At 37.2% G+C, this 23,597-nt stretch overlaps 1 protein-coding gene across 1 annotated transcript in view; it reads right to left on the bottom strand.

Moving 5' to 3' along the window:
* Nucleotides 1-9,083: 9,083 nt before the first annotated feature.
* LOC107090286 (magnesium transporter NIPA2-like) overlaps nt 9,084-23,597 on the bottom strand; it is a 16,197-nt gene continuing 1,683 nt past the window's right edge. The window contains exons 2-10 of the mRNA XM_015383591.1: nt 20,853-20,957; nt 16,634-16,771; nt 14,919-14,975; nt 13,452-13,542; nt 13,201-13,361; nt 12,175-12,342; nt 11,975-12,054; nt 10,633-10,845; nt 9,084-10,494 (exon numbers count right to left, since the gene is read on the bottom strand). Coding sequence (XP_015239077.1) covers nt 10,303-10,494; nt 10,633-10,845; nt 11,975-12,054; nt 12,175-12,342; nt 13,201-13,361; nt 13,452-13,542; nt 14,919-14,975; nt 16,634-16,771; nt 20,853-20,957 — 1,205 coding nt within the window. The 3' untranslated portion in view covers nt 9,084-10,302. The remainder of the gene's footprint in view (nt 10,495-10,632; nt 10,846-11,974; nt 12,055-12,174; nt 12,343-13,200; nt 13,362-13,451; nt 13,543-14,918; nt 14,976-16,633; nt 16,772-20,852; nt 20,958-23,597) is intronic.

The following is a 23,597-nucleotide window of genomic DNA, read 5'->3' as shown; positions in this document are numbered from 1 at the left end:
AAAGCAGGCTAGTGGAGGATTTGCTGTTCTCACTTATCTGCACAATGTAATGCTTTCAGCAGCTCAGGCATCTGTGTGTATCACTGTGTGATGTTTTATACATGCAGTGTTATTCTTACTCATTTTGATGTTCTAATGCAGCCTAGAAGCCACACTGCTGCAGTTTCTGTGTCACAGCGACACTGTGTGGATGTTTATGGAACAAACAGGGAAACCATAGAGTCAGATTCACATTTAAAATTTGACAAATTAAAATACCTGATGAATGATTAAAATATATGCACAGATTAGCTATGTTTTACAGATTTTGTTTACGTAGAATTTCTCATATAAACATTTAACAAATTTAATAATGTAATAAGAATGGAAATCCATAAATCAGGTTAAAAAAATGCAAAATACATAAACAAAATGGGGCAAATATTTATTAAAAAGGAAGATTCATATAATAAATAAAGGAAAATCAGAGACATATTTAAACAAATGAAACTTTGGAAACGCTTAAACCCTAAAAAGGCTTAAACATGTTATCCATAAGACGAATGGACACACACAAAACATATAATATTGCACTTTGTCACTTCTGACATTTAAAGTACTTAAAAAAAAAAAACACCAACAAAAACATGGAAGTTGAAAATGAATCAAATCCAAAAAATATTACTTGGATTTTCATAGACTAAGAAATAATAAGTTAATCAAAAAAAAAAAATCTAAAGACTAACTTCAGCTACCGACAAAAAACAGTTCTCCTTAGACCCTGGAGGTTTTAAAGCAGCAACACAATGGATGGGCAGTATTTGTTTTTTTATTTGCACAGGTGGAGAATAAACAGTGAGTCCAACAAATGAGGAAATAATCAATTGTGTCAAAAATAGGCAAAAACAGAACTTAACAATCTCATAGGAACTTCACACCATATCTCTCTCTCACTTGCTCACTCACTCACTCGCTCTCTCACTCATCAGACTCACCAAAACTACAGGAAAGAGCAGTCATGGTCTCCAGACAAAGGCTGTGCAGTCAAAAAATCTAAATAAACCAAGTGATACACACACAGTCCAGTAGAGATGAAAAAAAAACGTTAGAACTTTAACATATGTTTATTGTCATATGTTTATTGTTTATATCACTGTTTATATACATACATATATATATATATTTTTTTTTTACTACTTTTCAAGGCTGCACTTTAAAAAAAGATAAAATTGTCCAGAGAGCTGTTCCAAATTAATTTATTTTTGTTTTACACTTGTGTAAACAAAATGACAAATAAAATCTGACTAAGTCAAAGATCACTTCAAAGCAGGAAGAAGGAGAAGGGAAGTCCACTATTTCAGATTGGCATTGGCAGAGAAACTGGCAGATGGATTAAAATTCAACAGGAAACAGATAAAAATAGGAAAATACTAAGTACAAACTATGTGGATGTGAAGATGTAACAAACAGCAGAATGGGTTGTTGACTGTTTTAGAAACTCTTTAATTTTGGGCAAAAGTTCCAAAAATCTTTCGAAGAATCTGCCACGGCACAGCCACCTGAGGTCGGTGTGCAGCAGCAGATCAGTGTGGTCTGCACCTGCCTCCTCAAGCTGGGCACGGAATAAACACCTCTGAAAACTCCTGGGCCGAACAGAGCAAGCAATCTTCATCGCAACGTCCATGACATGCTTAATATTTAAAATATTGCCGCACAGCTGTTGTTGATGAATGATGCAGTGGTAACTCCAAAAATCCGGGAAAGTTTCAGGCAGCTTGAACAGAGCAACGAATCCAGCAGTGCGCCCAACCATAGATGGAGCCCCATCAGTTGTGATAGATGTCATTATCTCATTATCTCTTCAGATTCCTCTTTGCGCTTTAGAGTCCCTGGTAACAACCTAGCAACTGTGGCAAACCATGCCCAGCAATCAGCATGCATAAAAAAGGTTCCCTGCATACTTTTTATTTTTCATTTTATTATTATGAAAATAAACATTGCCCTCTCGTGATCAATGATTTGATTAGTGTGTTTTAAAACCTTGTTTTGGTCATATCTATAAATAGGTCTACATTGAAAAACTTCTTGCGATCGACTGAAACTCTGCCCACGATCGACTGGTAGATCTCGATCGACTGGTTGGGCACCCTTGTTTTAAAGGATTGTGCTGTAAAATAGCAGGTAAAAGGGTAACACTAAAACTCTTATCAGCTTAATCTGAACCACCCAGGATCTCCCTTGTTTAGCTCCAGCCAATCAACCCGGGGCCACATCATGTTTCAAGATTCCCTTCATTTAGCTCCTGGCCTAGCCTCTGTGTCCCTCATGTTATCAAACTTTCACCTACCTCTGTTCCATCTCCTTCATCACTCTCAGACTAATCTCAGTTACTCACCCTCTGGGTTATTCCATCACCAATGTCCAGGCCCATTTGCTTCGATTAGTCATCCAAGTAAATGGGCCAGAGCAGCAAAGAACTTATTTCCTTCATATCATTATCTGTATATCTGCTTCTGTGTCCTTGAATCCCAGTCGGCCTTGTCAGAAGGCTGCCCATACTAAGAGTGATGCTTTCTTCTTGTTAAAAGGAAGTTTCCTCTCCACTGTTGCTACATGCATGCTCTACATAAGACATTGCAGAATAGATAGACAAAAAGGTTCTTAAAAAAAAATAAAATTTGAATTGAGAAAGCTTCCTGGAGGGGAAGCAAAACATCGTCAAACCTTGGAAACCAAGTCCAGTGGATTGTTTTTTAAACTTTTACGGTATAATATTACACCTAGAAAAGGATATATACTGTATGTGCTGTGCTGCTATGCAGCAGACTGTCACTTTAAAACCCTTTTTTAAGCATTAAAATGATAGCAAAGGTGTTAAGCTGACAGATGATCATCCAGACAGAAATTGCAGGTGGTTTCCTGTCTGACAGCTTGCCTTGAGATGGTTCAGCTGCAGGATAATTAGTCCTTGGAAGTTCCAGGCTGAACACCTACAGCAGCAGAGGGTTTTCCCATAGCAGGTGCTGGAATCATCCCCTCAGCTTAGAGAGGTAAGCATAGAGGGACATGTCAGATAAAGATCAGCCTCACACATTAGATATGTTGCAGTCAGTCTGCCCCGTTTTTCAGTAAAATATTGGCTATGCACAGTGATGAACAATATTTTCCCTTAAACTCATTAATAGTGTTTGAAAAAATAAAGCAGATCATCTAATTTCTAAAGGGATTAATTAAGGGTCTAATTAGTTAATCACCAGGAAGAAAAGAAAAGAATATGTCTGCACAATGCATTTGTAAAATTTTTGACCATTGTGATAAAAACAATGGTTATCAGTTGTAGAGAAGTACATTTAGATTAGCAAAGATGACAGAAACAAATGCTAGTACACTGGCTTGCAAAAGCATTCATACCTCATGATTTTCCACATTCTGTCACATTACAACTACAAACATACCAAAAGACCGATACAAAATGTTATATAATTCTAAAACATAAATAAATTTATAAATGATTCTTCTTTTCCTTTTTACACAGAAAAACTGAGAAAAAAACTGAGCAGGCCATTATGCAAAAGTATTAAGTTCCCCTGAGTTATTACTTGGTGGAATCACCTTTTCTTCAATTACAGAAGCAAGTCATTTAGGGCATGTCTCTTCCAGCTTTGCACAACTAGTGAAGGAAATTTTCCCTTTTCCTTATTCGCAAAACTGTTAGAGCCCTGTCTAATTAGATGAAGAGTGCTAGTGATCAGCACTTTTCAGATCTTGCCAGAATTTCTATTGGGTTTAGGTTTGGACTTTGAGCTATTCTTAGGTGGATAATGATTGTGTTAAATCATCCCATATCAACATATTGCAAGTTATCAACAATTTTCCATGTCTCAACATCAATTATTTTGATTGCTCTAGTGCTTTCTATTTATTCATCTGTAAATCATAATGGGCCTCATGTGACATGATTTAAATTGGTTGGCGTAGTAAGAGATGTAGAGGTCTCACTAACAGCTAGAGGAATCATCTGGTTGTAATGATTGCCTCAAAGGGTTGGGCAGAATAATATTAAGTTATAAATACCATTTTTTTTTCCCTTTTTTCTTGGTTTTTTTTTTTTTATCATTCTGTTGAAGCATGGTTGAAAAGCAATATCCGGCTTTCATTTGTTTGGTTTTTTTCATAAATCTTTTATTTATGATTTTGTAATATTCAAGTTATTTCTGTTTATTTTCAATAAATGTCCACAAAAGTATTACTTTGAACTTTGTTTTTTGTAATTTTGTCATTAACACCTTCCTTTCTTGAGCCAAACTGCTTTGCTATATTAAATTTAAAGTCAGTTCAGTTTATTTATATAGCGCCAATTCACAATAAATGTCATCTCAAGGCACTTTGCAATTCAACCAGATCATTCAGTCAGATTGATTCAATGTTTTCTATCTAAGGAAAAACAGTTGATTACATTGACTCATTGACTCAAAGGCAATCCCTCACACCAAGCATGCTTGTAGCGACAGTGGAGAGGAAAACTCTCTTTGAAGGGGAAGAAACCCCCAGCAGAACCAGACTCAGTGTGAGCAGTCAACTGCTGAGGCCAACTGGGGTTCAAGGAGACAGATGGAGACATACAGAAAGAAGCAGATATACAAAAGACAACTCCTAACTAGTTCCACAGGTGGTCCCGTCAGGAAAGACAAAGCCAGGCACACAAGCTCCGATCCAGCTCTTCTAATTTTGTTTTACTTTCTTGACTGTCAAACCACCTCTTTTCCTCCTTTTTTCTTCTCCTCCATCTCTGTCTTTCCTATTCAAAACTGCTGCTAAATCTTTCTCTTCCTTTTCTACCTGAGTTGCCATTCTGCACATTCACATACCAATATTTCACCATCGAGACCAAGATATTTTCCCAGTTTGTATTTCCATCTTAATCAACATTTACCATTGACTAACATTCATTTTAGTTCCTGTAATTATGTCTAACCATGACATTTATCTATGAAGCTAGATTGGTCTAAATTTTCACAAATCCACACACCCACAGTACAAGATCCACACACTCACAGAATGATTCATACAAGCACAAAAAAATACACACATGCACAGCACAAGATCCACACATGCAAAGAACAAGATTCTGTCTTGAGTTAGGGCATAACCTCTGCAATAGGTATAACTTCTGCCCCACTCATGTACGTCATGTGGAACACTCGCCTGTAATGTTAATCAATGAGAATTGTTCCACATCCACCGCTAGTTCTTCGAACGTTGCCGTCCACATACGTCTTCTCTGTCCTTCACTGTCACAATACAGAGCCGAGCTATTTTTAGTTCCAGTCCGGCCAGGTCAAGATCCGCAATTGCAATCATACAAAACATGAAAAAGAACGCCGAGAAGATCCGGTTTTTCAAATTAAAATATAGTAACGACAGCTTTGTAACCAAAAATTAGAGCATAATTCTTAAATATTCCCAAAAAACTGTTTAAACAAATTATTAAATCATTGGATGTAAACTATTAGTACTTCATCATACCAGGAAGCAGATTTCTCATCTCCATCAAAATATTTATTTTATCCTGAGAGGCTTAAAAGTTTAATCAAATCCAATCACAACAGCTTCCAAGACTTCTCACGCTTCTCACAACTTCAAAAGAAACTTCTTATCACAGCCATAGATGAAGAGATTGAGGTAGTTTGGAGGTAGAGAACAAACCAGATTTGTATGATTATTCCTTTTACAAAAACCCACAACATAAAGAAAATGTTTGAGCAGAAACGTGTGTGATTGATGCTGATGGTAAGATTTCCTTTTGTGATATTAAATTAACCATTCATTACCGCATGTTTTTTTCCTATGAATTAAATAATAATATAGCGCATGCTCTCATCAAGCTCGTGTGTGACCTTGTGCGCTTGTCTGAATCATGCTGTGTTGATCTTGTCCTGTACATGTATGAATCACATAGGTGTATTTTTGATATCTAACTCCATATTTATCATATATCTCTAACCCAACCTTAGACTTACTCGCTCTCTAACATTAAATATGGGGGTCTGCCACATTAGCCCCACATTGTCTGTTGGCCCTTAGACAGTTAGTAAATATAACAAAAAAGGTCCTAAATAACTAACATAAGCAAGAACACACACACATTATGTCACACTATCCTTTTGGGGACTTTCCATTGATTCCCATTTATATTGCATTGATTTGAACCAACTCTAACCATTAGCAAAGCATGCCTAACTCTAAAATCAATTCACACCTTAGTTGTAAACCTAACCCACACCCAAATAAGATAACTTCTCCTCATGGAGACCAGTTGTTGTTCCCCACTAATACCTAGAAGTCCCCAAAATTGGGCATTTTCCTGGCAAATTGTGCCCACATGGTAAGAAAAACATGGCCACACACAAAGTCTCAAACTGATTGTCAGTTTGTCTTTGATCCTGATTGATGCCTCCACCTGAAACCACCGGAGTAGGTCAGGCTGAATCACGTTAAATGCACTGGAGAAATCAAAGAACGTGATCCTTGCAGTGCTGTCTGTCACATCTCAATTAGTGGGTTTGTTGAAGCAGGTGTACAGTTTCATGGCTTCTTCACAACAAACTCCTGCTTGAGTCCTGATGGCTGCTCCTTTGCTTATGGAGCCGTCACACCTTGGCGTTTAGGTGAACCAACAGGAGTCTGTCTAGAAAATAGAGCTCCAAAACTAAATTTTCATTGAGCAACACTTTCAGGCAATCACTGAAATCGGGTGTTTTGTGTAATGAATTTATCAATAAGACTACTGCACCTGTTGAAAGGTATGTTGGTTCACTGTTCATGAGTTAGGTATTTTAATTTGTCTGGGACAGTTTTTTTTTTTAGAATTATTTATTTAAAGAATATAAATCAATAATTTATTGAACAAAATAAAAATTTAATTAAATTTGTGTTTATTATTATTTGTATATATATATATATATATATATATATATATATATATATATATATAAATACACATATTGTGCTTTTGGATTTTACTGCTGTCTTTGACATGGTTGAGCATAAAATTTGTATTTCTCATGTGGAGCACTGTGTGGCTGTCAGGACCACTGCCTTAGTTGTTCAGGTCCTCTTTGGCAGAACAAACTCTTAGTAAATTTGGGAACTTAATGTCCTCTGCCACTCCTTTCCAGTGTGGGGTACAACAGGGATCAATATTAGGCCCCTTGCCTTTCTCCTTGTACCTGCTTCCTCTTAGGCTCATCTTCAGGACAGATGGAGTTTCCTTCCACTTTTATGCAGATGACTCCCAGGTGGCTTCTTAAAACACACCTGTTTGTTGAGGCATTTTCTACATCCTGAGAGCTTGACCCAATTTTATTTTATTTTTATCTGGTTTTAATTATTTTTAATTCTTTATTGAAAATTTCTATTGTTCTATTTTAACTTGAAATATGTTTTTTAAAAACTCTTATTTTAGCTTGTCTGTATTATGCTTGTCTATTTCAATTTTGCTGTTGCTTTCAAATGCATGTACAGCTCTTTGATTATCTTTATTTTTAAAGAGCTTTATAAAGGGGTATGCTATACATAAATACATAAAAACACAGACAAAATGGTGCGGAAAGGTATTTAGATAAATCAGTTTTATTTCTTAACAAAGTTCTCAAAAGATTTGAACATTATATAACCAGTTTGATCTTTTTCCAGACAAAACATATTTGGACTGAAATGATTAGGAGGAGAAAACAATTCAGGTTATATCTGAAACCTACATTTTTGTTCTTTGGTTCCCTTGAGCTTCATAAACTGAAATGTCTTCAGCAGCAAACAGTCAAGTTTCACAATCTTTATCAAAAGTTTTTGATCTACCATGGCTCTACGGTTTGGATCAATCTATAATCTTTCACTCTGTAAATTGATGAGGTCCACGCCTGCTGTAATCTGTACAGCAGGTAGTCTGAGTCCAGATACTTGAAAACCAGCCAACTTCATAGCAGAACATTTCGACTAGCATAAGAATCTCAGCTCATTCAATACTGCAGATAAACAGCTCACCATTAATTAGGCTGACCTCTGATATCGGTATTCAGCTATTTGCATAAACCATCTGCATTAGCATCTGTCAATAACAGATGACCTGTCCTAACAAACTCAACTTGAACTCATATCCTGACTGTTTTGTCTGCTTCATATACTCCAGTCTTCAGCTCAGAGGAACATACTGTAAAGATGGAAAAACTATAGGAGACTCCACTGATTTCCAGGCACTACTAGGAACTAAAAAACTTAAACATTCAAGTATTACTGATTACCAATATGCTATTTCTCTCTTAAGTTTGATGAAATAAAAAAATGTAGTTAATAAATTCAAGGGCTCCAGGTAAGACCACAGCAAGCTTTAACTTACAGAAAACACAGGCTCATAGACGAAACTAGTAAAAACTTTGCTCAGACTCCCTTAACAAGTGTAAATGTCAGAGGTGGTAAATTGTATTTTGATTAAAGCTTCAATAGTTTGAAACGCTTTACAGAATTCCCTCTTTGAAATCATGAATTATTCAAACTGATCATTGCTGTTTCATTTTAATGGAATCTTTTACCTAATGCAGACTTTTTGGTCAACTAATCTTAAAAGTAAAAACCAATAAAAATCAGGCTCTCTGGGACTTGATATCACGTTTGTAGAAATTTAAATGGATCTAAACATCAAAAATATGTTTACAACAATGTTTAATCCCAATTAAAACTAACTAATTAAAGGCAAGCATTAAAATAATCCCCCCTCTTTAAAACATTGTGGAGGATGTGGTTTCAGCTATTTTTGCAATGCTTTCAGAATAATCTATTCAATTTCTTACGCATCTGGAATGTTTCCTCCAGCCTGGAATCTCAGAAGTGGAAACCAATGAGAAGTTGTAATATCGTCACTTTATCTTTCTTTTTGGGGGGGGGATAACGTTTGTAATGGAGGAATCTTTTCTGGAAAGATGGTACAAAAGCTTATAAGGAGACTGAAACACAGACTACAATGGAATAACAAATTGTCCTGTTTATAGGGTTTGGCAGCTAGAGTAAGTGTGATTTCTGGATACCGGTTGTATTCAAACTACCTTAATATAATAGTCATTTACTTTAACAATAAATGGTTATTTTGAATCCTTAAAACACTACATGGATCTGTCCATGACGGCGGCCTTAGCTGATACAACCTGGTTTCCGTCCCTTTAAGAAAAACACTTCCAAGTTGGTTCTAAGATGTCTTCTAAACATCTTAGTGGTTTGTTAAAAAGCAGCAAAGTAATATGCAGAAGAATGAGGAAATAGATCTCCTCCCTTAATTGATCTCTAAATCACCAAAGTAGGTTGTGGCAGCGGTGTTATGTTTAATATATAAAGTCATAGGAAGAAGAGAAAAAAGATACAGTAAGTCTTTTTTAAAGCCTATTTAAAAGATAAGTGTTTCAAATTAAAAAGGGCAACTTGGACTGTACCTCTGAATACAGTCATTAGGATTAATCTTTCTCCTTCTTAAAAATGTTTTTTTAAACAATAAAAATACCTACGTTTTTAAGTATAACAGATGTGTATACTTCTGCGTAAATTTTATAGTTTTACCTACCCATAGTATAATACTATAAGGCATAAATTGAAATGTTTTGATTACATTCCCTAAACAGTCATATTAGTTGAAGCAGAGATGCAAGTTATCATCTTCATGATGTAAGTCACAAGGTTAGGGAAAGAGAATGGGAAGATACAAAGCAACTAATTAGATATAACAGCCTACATTTATAACAAATAATATAATTCCTTTTCTCAAGGGCCAGGCTTGATAAAGAGGAAGCATGTTTGCATCCTGAAGTTAAACATGCAGCAGGGAACTATGGCAGGTTTTGTGCTATGATTGGAGTGTCAAATGATGACACACAACAGCTAACAATCCACCTGGTGGACACATTATATTGAGGTATACCAAGAATCAGATTTTTTTTTTTTTTTTGGCTCATTATCATTTTTTGACACATAGGACAACTTGAGCTACAGTGCTCTAACTGTACCATTTCTCTGCTAAACCTAGAATAAATATTGTTAAAGTCTTGTCTAAGACTCATGTTCTATAAGAGTTATTCAAAGAGTGATCGCTCCAGGTATAAAGAACTGGGAATAAGCCCCGAGGTGTAAGTACCTTCAGAGGGCAGCAGCATACATTACACTGCCATGTGAGATTAGGTGGACCAACAGAATAAACTGAAAATCCAGCAAACCAGAGGTCCAAAAGTTTGAAAAAGTGCTTGAACTATCAGTAATAATGAGTACACAAACATTTTCTCTCTTTCAGCTGATGATGAAGACTCTGGGTCCCTCTTCTCTCATAGGAGGTAAACTTTCTATCACTACATTGTCAATCAATCCATATTTATCCTCCTTTTTATTCCTCCTTCCTCTTCCACTGGCTGTGATCTCTTCTGTAAGACCCTCCCTCTCCACTGGCTGAGAAAGCTGATTGGACAGCTCCTTCATTGTAATCTGCATCAAGAGAAATTAAATCAAGCATCAGATTTCTGCACGAGGTTGTATCTTTATTAGTACAAAAAAAGGGGAAAAAAATACAACAAAAGCTTTCATTCATTCAAGGAGGGATGTAAAGGGGGAAGGAATGCCCACCTGCAGCTCTCTGAACAAGTGCAGCATGGCCACACCCACCACAATGACCAGGAACGAACCCAGTGTTGTGACAACATCCACAGCAGACATGCTGCTCCACTCCTGGAAGAGGATGATGGAGGTGGACAGGACCACAGAGGTGAAGAGGACATAATAGATGGGATACACCAGCAGGGTGTTGAAGGTATCCAGAGACTTGTTTAGATAGTTCACCTGCAAAAACAGACAGCTGACTTCAGTCTAACCAACAGAGGCCTGTACCAAGGAGATGGATTACTGGGTTAGCGGGACAACTTCAGGTTTAACTGTACTTCCATTACCACAAAGTTGGATTCATTCTTAGCTAGGCCAGTTACCATGGTAATGTACTTTTAACGGCAAACCTGCTCCAGGCAGATGAGCTTTCAGGATAAATCTAGAAAACGCTCCACTCAGCAGCCAATCAGCTGTTCAGGAAACAATAATGTGCCCTTTCATTGGATTTAAAAGATTTAAAAGGGGAAAACAACTTAAACAAAACAACATCACAATTAAGGAACCTGGAATCCAAAAAGCATTTAAAACAAAATATGTGACAAATTGAGTATTTATTTATTTTTATTTTTCCTCCTTTTTAACATACCAACCTGTTACTATTCTTTATTTGTTTTCTCCTATTTAATGTCATTGTACACTGCTGGCATTCACTTGTTTATTGTATAATTGAGATATGAAGCTAAATAAATAGAAATATATCCTTTGGATCACAATGACATTTACTAATATGAGCGACACAAGTTTCCACGGGCCAGACTGGCATATATATGCCTTTTTTCAAGCTCATCTCATGATCTCAGCTTTATTTTGAAAGAATTAAGCTATTTCTGAAATATTGCTAAACCTCTTCTGTCTCCTCCTTTGTTGCAGCCTCAGAGCTGGGTGTTGACAACCTCAAACTCATACCTCTAAGGTCCACAGTGTTTTTTTATTGGGTAAGGTTTGTCTATAAGTAAGAAACAGTTATTATAAAGTTGCTATATTACAACTAGTTCAAAATAATTCATAAAATAAAAAAACTGATTAAACATTAATTCCAATACCTAAATACACTAAAATGTGGGATCACTTAAAAAGAGTAACCCATCTTGAACCCCATGTCAGAGAATTTTATGTTTTGTAAACTTGTTAAAAATGTTGGAAATTGAGAAAAACAGATATTATGTTTGACCATGTTAATGATTACTGGTCTGTATAACCAGATATACTGTTTACAGCAATCAGGCTCAATATCATAACTTAAATTTGTCAAAGAAACAAAATTGTTTGTGTATTTTCACTGTGTATTTTTGTAAATCCAACTTACCTGTGTTACTATGGAAACAATGAGGGTGAGAAGCAGGATCCAGGTGAGAGGGTTGGTGAGCACAGATATGTCATAAACCACTGAGTGAAGAGAAAACATGTTTCATAAAACGGTTTACCGGAGCACTTCTCTGTGACACTTTCACCAAAGGTTTTCAGGATAATGAGCATCAAAGCATACGGCCATTTGCAGCATCTCACCGGTGTTGATGGCGATGGCCAGGCCCTTCACAGAGGACACAGTGAAGGCTCCCAGCAATGAGCAGATGCTTATGTAGATCAGGATGTTAGAAGGACCATACCGGGGACAGACATACAACACGAGGACCGCACACAGAACCAACACTGCCACAATGTAGGCCAGGAAACCTGACACGGACAAGCAGAGATGCAAAACAAATAAACAAGGATAAGCAACAAGTTAGGCATCCATTTAAAGTATCAAAGTGCTAGCTACAAAAAGACTAATAATGATAACAGCTTTTCTAACAGGACCTGTAGAGGTGAAACCAGGTTTTGTTATGCTGTAGACATGAGTTCAATGACTGACTTTCCTTTCAATCTAAGCTGAGGGCATTTTCACCTTCATTTCATTAAAGATGCATCTAAAGTTTATCAGCAGTTACATCCACCTTTGTGCATGAGACACTCAGACGTATCGTCACCCTATAACCCTGGTTATCAACAGTTACTGTGAGTTTGTGGTACTCCGATTGCCCAATTCTATTCAATCTTAAATCAAAAAGGAAAAAACTGTTTTCATGTGTTTAGCCAGGTAAAATTCTGCAGTCACAGCTAAAGAAATGATTTAATTGATAAAAACATGCAGCAACAATTAATTTGAAGTACTTTAAATCATTGACACTGTAAATACTATTTGACTCGCAAGCTCTTTTACAGGAATTGGGCAGTTTACTAACTAATGAACACTGGACATTAAGTGCCAGTTAAAAGCCTAAACATCTTCATTTCATTTACCAAAACCGGCTCCAACTTTGTTACGATAAAGCTAAAAAAAGGTCTTCTATTTTGTGACTTAATCAGGATCTTTATGTATTGATTTTTTCAGCATAATTTTACTTGATTTAGCTTTTCTTTTATAATATTACAAAAAAAAAAAAAAAAAAAACATTATATGCGCAGTGGGTGTAAGAATACAACACAAGTAAGAAAAGCAAAACAAGCAAGTTATCCATATCTGGAAAAATAGTAGGCTTGTCTTCTCACCTGGCTCCAGCAGCTTATTGGTCATATCCTGTAGAGATGTTACTTCCTGTTCTTGTGGAGCATGAATTACCAACAGAACGCTGCCCAGTAGGCACAGAAGGCAACCAAGCTTTCCCACCACATTCAACTGCTCCCCCAGCAGGTGGGATGAGAGAACTGCACTAAAAAGCAAATAAGTAAAACATCATTAAACGGGATAAAATACAGCATTTTGATAACTCGTCTACGACTGTGTGGAAATCTGCAGCTACCTGATGAGGACACTAAGTGCTCCTAGCGGAGTCACCAGCGTGGCCGGAGCAAACATGTAGGCCGCAAAGTTGCACACCTCCCCAGCGCCCACTGCAGAGATACTTAGACTTAGACAGCTTTTATTGTCATTTTGTATGCAAAATGAAATTTAGTTTTGAACAGCTCTCATTACATTTCCATTTCTTAAAGTGCAGCAGTGATCAAATGTAGACAGATACATCACAGACAAACAAAAAGTACAAATTTTATAAAAACAGAAACAGCAACCTGTAGTTTAAGTTTTACTTTAGGTCATAGTTTCACCCTTCAATATAATCTAAGGAGGCCACCAACTTTGACTGTTTTCAGGAAATGTGTTTAATACAAGTTTGAGTGACATGAGTGATTGATAAGAACCAACATAATACAAGCTTTAGAACTGTAAATTACAAAACACTTATTAATATAATGGAAAATGCAGGTGTACAAAATGAAGTTTTAACTAAAGACAATCACCTTAATATTAAGGTGTAAATAAATTACATTCAAATGTAAGATTTTTTTAAGACAAAATGGAAACCCAGAAAATAACCTAGCTAAAATTATTTATTTTATTTTGAAATGATTTTAGAATCTATTCACTGTTTCCGGCTGGTTGCCGACCATAATTTCTTCCCCAAGATCACTGCTGCTTTTTTTTTTTTTTTATTCTGGTACTGTTCTAATTCAGCCAATTAAGGCTCAAAAATGGCAAACTACCAAAACCCATGCATTTCCTTTTTATAGAAATGACTTATATATTTAAATCAGCTAAAATATTTTTAAGCATTCTGATTTAAAGGCTGGAAACACATTGTTTGCATCCAACTCTACAAGCTCTGATGCTGTTTTTTTTTTTCTTTCATACTTGCTGCATAGAGGCTCCCCCTATAGACCACCAGCCACACGAGATCAAGCATTCACTGGAGAGTTCATCCTGGAAATTCTCCCAGCATAAACAAGGTAATAAATGTTAATCTGCAGCTGCTGCTCTAACAAACCTAAAGATCGCCATTTGGTTCATTAAAATACTTCCTTGATTGCTGATGTCCAAGTCTGCTCTGTCTTCTTTATATACATATGTGATTCCAAACTAACCTGTACGGCTACAAACCTGGCTGGTTTACCTTATAATTCATTAATTTGTATTTTGCTCAAAGCAGACGAGTTGTTCTTTGTCACAGTGTGTCTCCTCCTGTCTGACTTATCACAGTACTGTCAGATTTCTACATGGGTCTGATAAAAATAGACCAGGGGTTTCAGAAAATCCCTTGTGGTCCAGCTATGCATTCCACTAAGATGTAATTACAATGTCTTCATATGATAACGATCTTCTGTCTGATCATATTACCGGACTTTCTGTCCGATGTATTCCAACAATAAAAAAGGCAATAAACTTCTCCAGGTGTTTTGTTTCATTTACACTGGAGTTTAAACCAAGCTCTTACTAGTTAACAGTCCTCCCCACCACAGCCAGTCCTTAAGGTAGCCATATCCACCATCACCTGCAAAAACAAACAGAGGTATATCCTTGTCAGGTAGCTCTGCCACTGTTGTTGGTGATGACATCCAAACTGAAATCATACAATGCCTTTAAATAGTATTTTTGTACTGTGGAGTTTGAAAATGTTGTCATTTTATAAAAACAATACTCACTTGACTTCATTGAGATTTCATCTGGTAGACTAAAGTGATTGATAATTGTGAAGTGAAAGGAAATATTATATTGTTTTTCCAATTGAACATCTAAAAGCACTGTTAATACCTTTAATGTTATGCATTGTCATTTCTTTTGTACACACAAAGCTTTGAAATGTGTATTTTGTACAACATAATAAAAGATATAAACAGGTTAATGTCTGCTCTGACAACACAAGATCCAGGCTCAGACCTACAGCTCACAGCTTGCTAATATGTCAACTAAAAAAGCTATTTACCATCAGGAGCCCCCCAATAACCATCAACACCCCCCTAGGTGACCTCCATGGCCCATCCAGTAGGGACAGAGCCTTTTGTTTGGTTTTTCCCCCAATTTTTGTGTTAAACCTACAGTGAATTAATGTTGATGCTCCCCACCATCACTTAGAACTGAAAAAGCCTCTTGGATGAGATAGGATACGTCTTGCAGAAAACTTCATGTCCAGGTGTCTAAACTGACATTTTAAAGCTTGACGATAAACCTAATGACTGAGAATCTTCACAGATTCATAGTCATAATAATAAAACTTCATAGTAATAAATCAATTAATATACTCATGATACTCCTTTACAGTAGTTTCCACGTGATGATTATTCAAAAATAATTGCAGCAGACCTATGTCTGTGTGTGCAGTGTTTATGTTACCAGTTAAAAAACTCTTATGGCATGATCATCTACCTGCTAGCACCAAATAGGTTATATTGGGACCATTGCAAAACAACCCATTAGGCTTATTGACCTGTGAAAACAAGCAGTTGGAGAATATCTCCCTCCTGGAAGCACCTACTATAACCTCGCTGTGCCTGTGCTTTATTTACACGATCACTCTCCAATCAGGAAGGGGTGATGTGAGGCAGAGCGGGATGATTCCAGCTCAAAATTAAAGCAAAGTGGTTCTTTTAGAGGCAAATCTGCATCAGGTGGTAACCTCTCTTTTTTTCAGCTAATGTCTAAGTTGTTAAAATCTATTAAATGTCAGAGGGAGGTCACAGACTTTTTTCAGCCCTCAGAAGTGTTGTGATAGGATGACGTCATGAAATTGGCGGCACCCAAACAGAGAGGCTGCTTCACTTTGAGGTGTTGGAATAAAACAACTTTATTTTATAAGAAATAAAAACCCAAATATACTAAAGGAATTATTTCATTATACATTTAACTACTGTAGGGTGGATAAAAGGATAAAAAATTCATGATAAAAGTACATTTAATATTCATATAAATAGTCTCTATTAGATTACTCTAACCTACCTTTGTGATTCCTCATTTAATCTTTTAATCTTATGAGCCCTCGTTAGTCCATTTCTGTAATGTATAAGTTTTCTATTTATAGTTTCTCTTTTTAATAAAGCCAAAAGTTCATTTTTGTTACCATGTTTGTTGCTACTGCAGGGATTTTTCTTCCAGCTGCGTAGCCTGAGAGACTGAGTAAACATCAACTACATGTCAACATCCGTGTCTGCTCACCTGCTCTGGTGTGTCCATTGATGGCCAATCGAAGGAGAGCTTTCTTCTTGAGGATGACACTACCACCAATCAGGAAGGCGGAAAGTAAAGCCAGGGTCAACCCCAGCCACATGTTGTAAGAACTGTATGTCCGCAGATCTGTAGACAACAGTCAAGGGTGTATGTTTAAAAGGGTATGCAACCATTTTTTATTTTATCATTAAATGCTGAGACTGTCACAACTTTGGATCCCAGCCTTTCTCTTCTGCCATCATTACGTCTATCCACAACGCATCACCACATGGTACACACCTGCCTCCTCGCTCCTAAGAGAGACTGACTGCTTACAATTTTCTTTTGTTAGGAACTGTATGTCCCCATAACTCAGAATTAAGCAGAAACGATTGATGCTAACCCCTTCCCCAAAGGACTCAAACAGTTTTAGACTCTCCCCCTCAGCAAGAAGGATGAGTTCCATCGGGAAAAAAACCTCACCACTAAAACAGCTTTCAGCTACTCTGCAGCTACTCCCACTAACACTGCAAACACTATTTAGTTTAATTCCTTAGTGTATATTATTAAAGATACTCAAACAAGTAAAACCATTGGACTGCCTTTTAGCTTTATGCCACTCTTCTGTCACAGTTCAATTTTTCTAAATATTCAAAAAAAGTGCATAGTTTTTTCATCAACAAGTTGTCTTTGACTGAAAACTTCAATAACATACTCCCGTTTTGCTTCAAAATGAGATAATAAAACCCAGCTGCAGGCTGAGAAGCATTAATGACTGAATTTAGATTGAATGCTCATAATAAACAGCTCATAATAAACAGCGTACTCTTGGTTTTCCTTAGGGGGTCACATATGAGTAGTGAAAGCACTTTGTGAATCTACGTTCACTATGACAATATAAATGCCATTGAAAATGAAACCATCTTATACAACTGTTAGCAGTGAAGTATTCTAAAAATGTATGGACTAGGGGAGCACTGATCGATCAGCCAGCCAATTATTTCAGCCTCAATTTCCTTCGTTTTGGGAGATCTGTGATGTGCTGATACTAAGATGTGAGACTGATCTTTTCCACAGGTAGATCTTTTCTACCTCTGCAAAGGTCTGTAAATCAATGCTCAAAACTTTTATTTACATCTGAGAGCAGTCATTTTAGAAGCTGTTATTTATTATATATTTAACAGGTATTGATTAATGTCTTTCAGTAAGATAAGTTTAAAATATATAAGGGGTTTTGGGATCTTATAACAACTGACATTGTCCGTTATTAAAAAAAATCTGTATCACTCAAAATCAGCATGTCGGACTTTTCAAATGGTGCACCCCTAGGATGGACCCATAAAAATGGTCGGATTGATGCCCACTAGTGTAAAAACTCCTGGGAGCCAAATGTATAAAATGATCAAACAGTAAAGTTACTGAATAAATCGATAAAACAAATGCAAAAACCTACCACTAAAGTGAAAACAACAAAAAATTTGACAAATAAAAGACGAAAAAAAGTAGAAGAAACAGGGAAGCAGTTTTTAATCGACTTAAAGGGAATGGAAGTAAATATCTAAAACAAGATGTAGGAGGACACCAAAGTAAGCCAGATACAGCAAACATAAGCTAAAAAAACAGTTTAATTAAAGAACAATTAGTACAAAGCTGTGTTAGAATAACAACCAGCCATGTTAGTGGTGTTTGATTTCACCTGCTACACAACAGCTGATGTCAGTTTCAGGAAACTCAGTTCCAGGAACGGAAAGAAACCAGAAGCAGATCAACTTACAGCTGTTTATTTTTATTGTGCCACATGCGTTGCTGCTGAATTAATAGACTACATTTGATTAAACTGAGAGCAAGATTCCAGAAATGTGATATATCACAGAGTATGAAAATTACTAAGGCAAGGCAACCTCATTTCTATATTGATGAGCCAGTTCATAATGCTGCACAAAAACAGCACAAACTAACAGAAAATCAGTACCCAGGGGTAAAACTTAGCGAAGTAGGATCTCAATACAAGGTATTTGTCTTTTTAGAAATATAATTCAAAAACTAAAACTAAAAAGATGCTGATCTTATAATTTAAATAATGTGAAATATTGGATGATTACGACTTACAACTAATAAAGTTTTCTCTCTAGGAAAGAAATACAGAAACATTTAGTGCTAAAAGTATTTTTATAAACCGTACCGTATCCACTGCATATCTAACGGGACTCTTTTTGCTAGGATAACTGCATCATACCAGCATCAACTTGCAGCAGGAAAACCAGCCTGTGGCGCTGTTTAGTTGCAATGGAGGCCCATGTTTCCTGGCACCAGTCTTCAGCTTGTTCTGAACTGTTAGTCAATCCCAGTGATAGCATGGTACATATGGTACAAATGGTACATAAACTGCATTTCAATTAGTTTCTCACAAAATTGCCAGATTCGTCTGTCATTATATCATAGCATGGAGTGTTGTCCTGTTCAGACTCCTCGTTATATGGCCGACAAATGCAGCCTTCTTTTTGCTGTTTTAAAGGACAGGTCCGGTGTATAGATATACATAGCTTTGGGTATCCCATGATTCACTGGGAGTCCAAGCAATTGCCACACGATTTCCAGTCATGGTTCCGTTTAGCAGTGTGATAAACCTCAACATCTGACGTTGTTTCCTGCGTCTGTAAGCCCTGATTAGACTATTGTTTGTCATATCCACTTCCCAAAAGCCAACTCTGTCATGTAAAATTCACCAAAGAAATATCACAATTATAACCAAATATAACTTCCTGAATATTATGGGCGCCTCCATGTTGATTTGTTAGTTTACCTCTACAGAGCAGTAGTACCGTAGATTGTCACTAGAAGGCGAGGAACCATGCTAGCGTTATGTGTAAATGGTCGTAAGGAACCAAGCTCGGTACGGTTAACTGATCCAAGCTCGGTAGTGTAAATGGGATTATTAGCATTATTAGGCAACTTCTGATGGATATTAGTTTGCACACAGATAAGAGAAGACAGAATATTTTTTGCACACTGCACTTTTTTCATTGCAAAAAGTATTTTAAACCGTTTTTAATCATGTATAATTTTCCTATTTCATAACTGCATACCAGATTCCAGTAAACTATATTTATGTTTGTAATTGCAATGTGATAAAATGAGGAAAAATTCAAAGGGTATGTATATTTCTGCAAGCCACTGTATTTGCACAAAGAGGAACCATGTGTTCTAACTCTCCAGTTTCAAACTGCTCTACAAGCCAAGGCAAAAATATTATCTAAAATATCTAGCAATGAAATCAGAAGTTATGTTTCATGTCCAGGGTATTTATTAAAGCTGTCGCCATCTCAATGTTTTCTGCGCCTCACTTCATCCGTTCTGAACAGCCAGTTTCATTAGAAATGGGTTTTTTTTTTGTTTTCATATAAATATCCTGAGATTCATGAGCACTACGGCAACTCTTATAAACATAACAATGACAAAAAGTATTTAGTGCATATAGAGTATACACCATTAAAACAAATGTAAGTAAAACTTTACACAGGGACAAAATAAAACACCTTTAAATATTACCTGAAGTTTCAGCTTTTATTGGCTTTGGACTATCATTTCAAATAAGAAAAAAATCTAAATCTCCAAAGCTGTTTTAAATAAGAGAAGCACCACAATTCTTCGAAGCACTACCCCTTTAAATACACTATATTATTAATAAAACTTTTACCCTGATAAGCTATTTTATCAGCATCTATTTTAATTGTTTGGGGGCTGAAGGGTTCACAGAATGCTGCTCAGACTGAGCCTGTGTCTGCTTGAGGTTTTTTCCTGTCCACTGTTGCTACATGCATGCTCGGCGTGAGGGATTGCTGAAACTCAAAAGATGTGAGGGATTGCTGCCAAGTCAATGAGTCGATGAAATCAGCCGTTTTTTCTTAAATAGAAAACTTTGAACCAATCAAACACAGAAAACCCTACAAAGGCTTTTTTTTTTTTTTTTTTTTCTGATATTTCTTCAGTTCAATTTTTTTAGTTTCAAATACAACTGAACTGCAGTAAAAACTAAGCTACTCAGGGGCCACTTTTTTAACCGAATTTAAGCCTGCAGCTGTAAAACACAAGCATGAGTCATATTTCCAGAACATCACTGAGGCGGATACCCAAGACAAACTTCATGGCTGATATAAGGCATGTTTACACAAAAACAAAGGACAATGAGAGGCTCTCAGCTGATCAAAGCATGTGAGGGATGAGGTACCTGTTGTTTGTAAGCTGCTGTTTAGGTGTGTAAGGATGACAGTTGGATCTGCGGTGACTAAACATACAGCAGTCTGGGAGCCACACCGCAACATCAGCACAGACCCTGAAGAGACATGAAGCATTCACAGAAGATGAGAATAATTTGGAAATGTTTAATTTCACTAAAATCAGGGCAATATTCAAGCTTTTATTTTCTCATAAACGCATCATATCTTAGATGGTTACAAAGATAAACAATCATGATTATTGTGATCGTAAAACTAACACAGAAACTGTACTGCATATAAATAATGAAGGGGGTTCTTGTAATTTTCCTGTTTTTGTTCAGTGGACAGAAAACAAACACTGAAAGATCCACACAGAAAACAAGTTATGTCTTTCCTCTCAAGGTCAACTTCACTGTATGAACAGAAAAGACATCCCTCAAACATCAGAGCTCTATTTATTACCTAATGTTGAGACACTGTGACTGATCTTGCAGTCAAGGTAGTAAAGGAGCCCGGTGAAGAACTTTGTTGTCTGGTGCCACACAAATGGCCTAAAACGCAAAACAGACCAAATCAAAGGCCAATTCTGTTATGAGAGGAGGAGGTTATGCAGACCTATTAATATTGATTGCTGGATCACTGGATAACAAGCTGGGCTGAATGAACAACATGGGCAGCCGCATAAGAAAGGACAGAGTAGGACGTCTTAAATTAATTTAAGATCTGTGGGAATTTAGTGGAGATGTTTTATCAGTCTGTTGTCTGCGCCGTCTTTTATTTTTTACACTGAGATGTGCTGGTGTGGTCAGTCGTTGGCACAGAGAAAATATCCTGTAATTGTATATCTCTTTATCTAGTACAAGGACCCCAAAGAGCTTCATCCTACGATCAGTCATTAACCTGTTTATAATGTAGCCACAAATTCTCTCACAGTGGCAGAAAGGAGAACACTGCACAAACTCCTTCCTATTCTAGACAATACCGACCTTTACACGCTGTCATCATTAGCTACAGAAATGTTACATTTCCCGTAGGTAGCATCTAAAGGGAATAACTAAGGTTTATGTATCCATCTATGACAGAAAAGGAACAATATACAGTGGCTGCAAGTCAGTCATAACTGGAGATGTGCATTATTTTAAAAATTCAAATTATTTACAAATACACTGCTCAAAAAAATAAAGACACTCAGATAACACATCCTAGATCTGAAGGGATGAAATATTCTCATTGAATAATTTGTTCTGTACAAGGTTGAACGTGCTGACAACAAAACCACAAAAAATAATCATAAATGGGGATCATATTTTTTAATCAATGGAGGCCTGGCTTTGCAGTCATGCAAAAAAATTTAAATGGAAAAACACATGACCGATGGTACTTTGAAGTAATGTCTTCAAAACAGGTAAAAATGAGCCTGACTATTGAATGTGGCCTCCATATGCATTAAGACCTCCCTATACCGCCTGGACATGCTCCTGATGGGATGGCGGATGGTCTCCTGAGGGATCTTCTCACATACCTGGAACAAAGCATACACAAAGTCCTGGAAAATCTGTGGTGCAACATGATGTTGCTGGATGGAGTGAGACATTATGTCCCAGAAGTACTTAATCAGATTCAGGTTTGGGGAACAGGCGGGCCAGTTCATAGCTTTAATGCCTTCATCTTGCATGAACTGGTGACATACTCCAACCACCGGAGGTCTAGCATTGTTCTGCATTAGGCGGAACCCAAGGCCAACCGCACCAACAGATGGTCTCACAAGGGGTCTGAGAATCTCATCTCGGTACCTGATGACAGTTACACTACTTCTAGCTAGTACATGGAGGGCTGTGCGGACCACACCATTACTGCTCCACTGCCAAACCACAAATGCTGAAGGATGTTGCAGACAGCAGATAGCTCTCCACGGTGTCTCCAGACTTTGTCACGTCTGCCGGTATCAGAGATGGGGGATCTGGAGTCATCAAGTCATCTCTATGTCATGTATTTGTTCTGACCAGGTGAGTCCAATCTGCACAGGTTAAACCAGATTGGACACACCTGGTTCAGTGGCTGGGTAGAACAAATACATGACAAAGAGATGACTTGTTGAATCCAGATCCCCCATCGCTGGCCGGTATGTTCAGTGTGTATCCGCTTTTATCTGTGAAGAGCACAGGATACCAGTGGTGAATTTTCCAATCCTGGTGTTCTCTAGCAAATGCCAATCATTCTGCACAGTGTTGGCCTGTGAGCACAACCTCCATCTGTGGACATCAGGCAGTCATACCATCCTGGAGTCAGTTTCTAATATTTGAGCAGGCACATGCACATTTGTGGCCGGTTTGATGTCCTTTTACAGTGGTCTTCCTGCTCCTCTATTCACAAAGCTGGAGGTAGCAGTCCTGCTGCTGTGTTGTTGCTGTCTTACAGAGTCCTCCATGTAGTGGCCTGCCTCCTGGTACTGTAGTTCCCCCAGCCTTTTGACACTACGCTGTCAGACACAGCAAAAGTTCTTGCCATAGCTCTCATTGATGTGCCATCCTGGATGAGCTGCACTACCTGAGCCCCTTGTGTTTCATTCTATCACGAGTGTAAAAGCACCAACAACATTCAAGAGCAATCAAATACATCAGCCAGAAAGCATAGGTACTAGAAGAGGTCTGTGGTCCCCACCTGCAGGACCACTCCTTTATTGAACGTGTCACAACAGCATGTGAAATTGTCAATCAGTGTTGCTTCCTAAGTGAACAGTTTAATTTCACAGAAGT

Source organism: Cyprinodon variegatus, unplaced genomic scaffold (assembly GCF_000732505.1).
Source record: "Cyprinodon variegatus isolate N-32 unplaced genomic scaffold, C_variegatus-1.0 Scaffold288, whole genome shotgun sequence".
In the NCBI taxonomy this organism is placed as follows: domain Eukaryota; kingdom Metazoa; phylum Chordata; class Actinopteri; order Cyprinodontiformes; family Cyprinodontidae; genus Cyprinodon; species Cyprinodon variegatus.
Note: the sequence above shows the minus strand (reverse complement) of the source record. Positions and strands in the feature narration are given on the sequence as shown.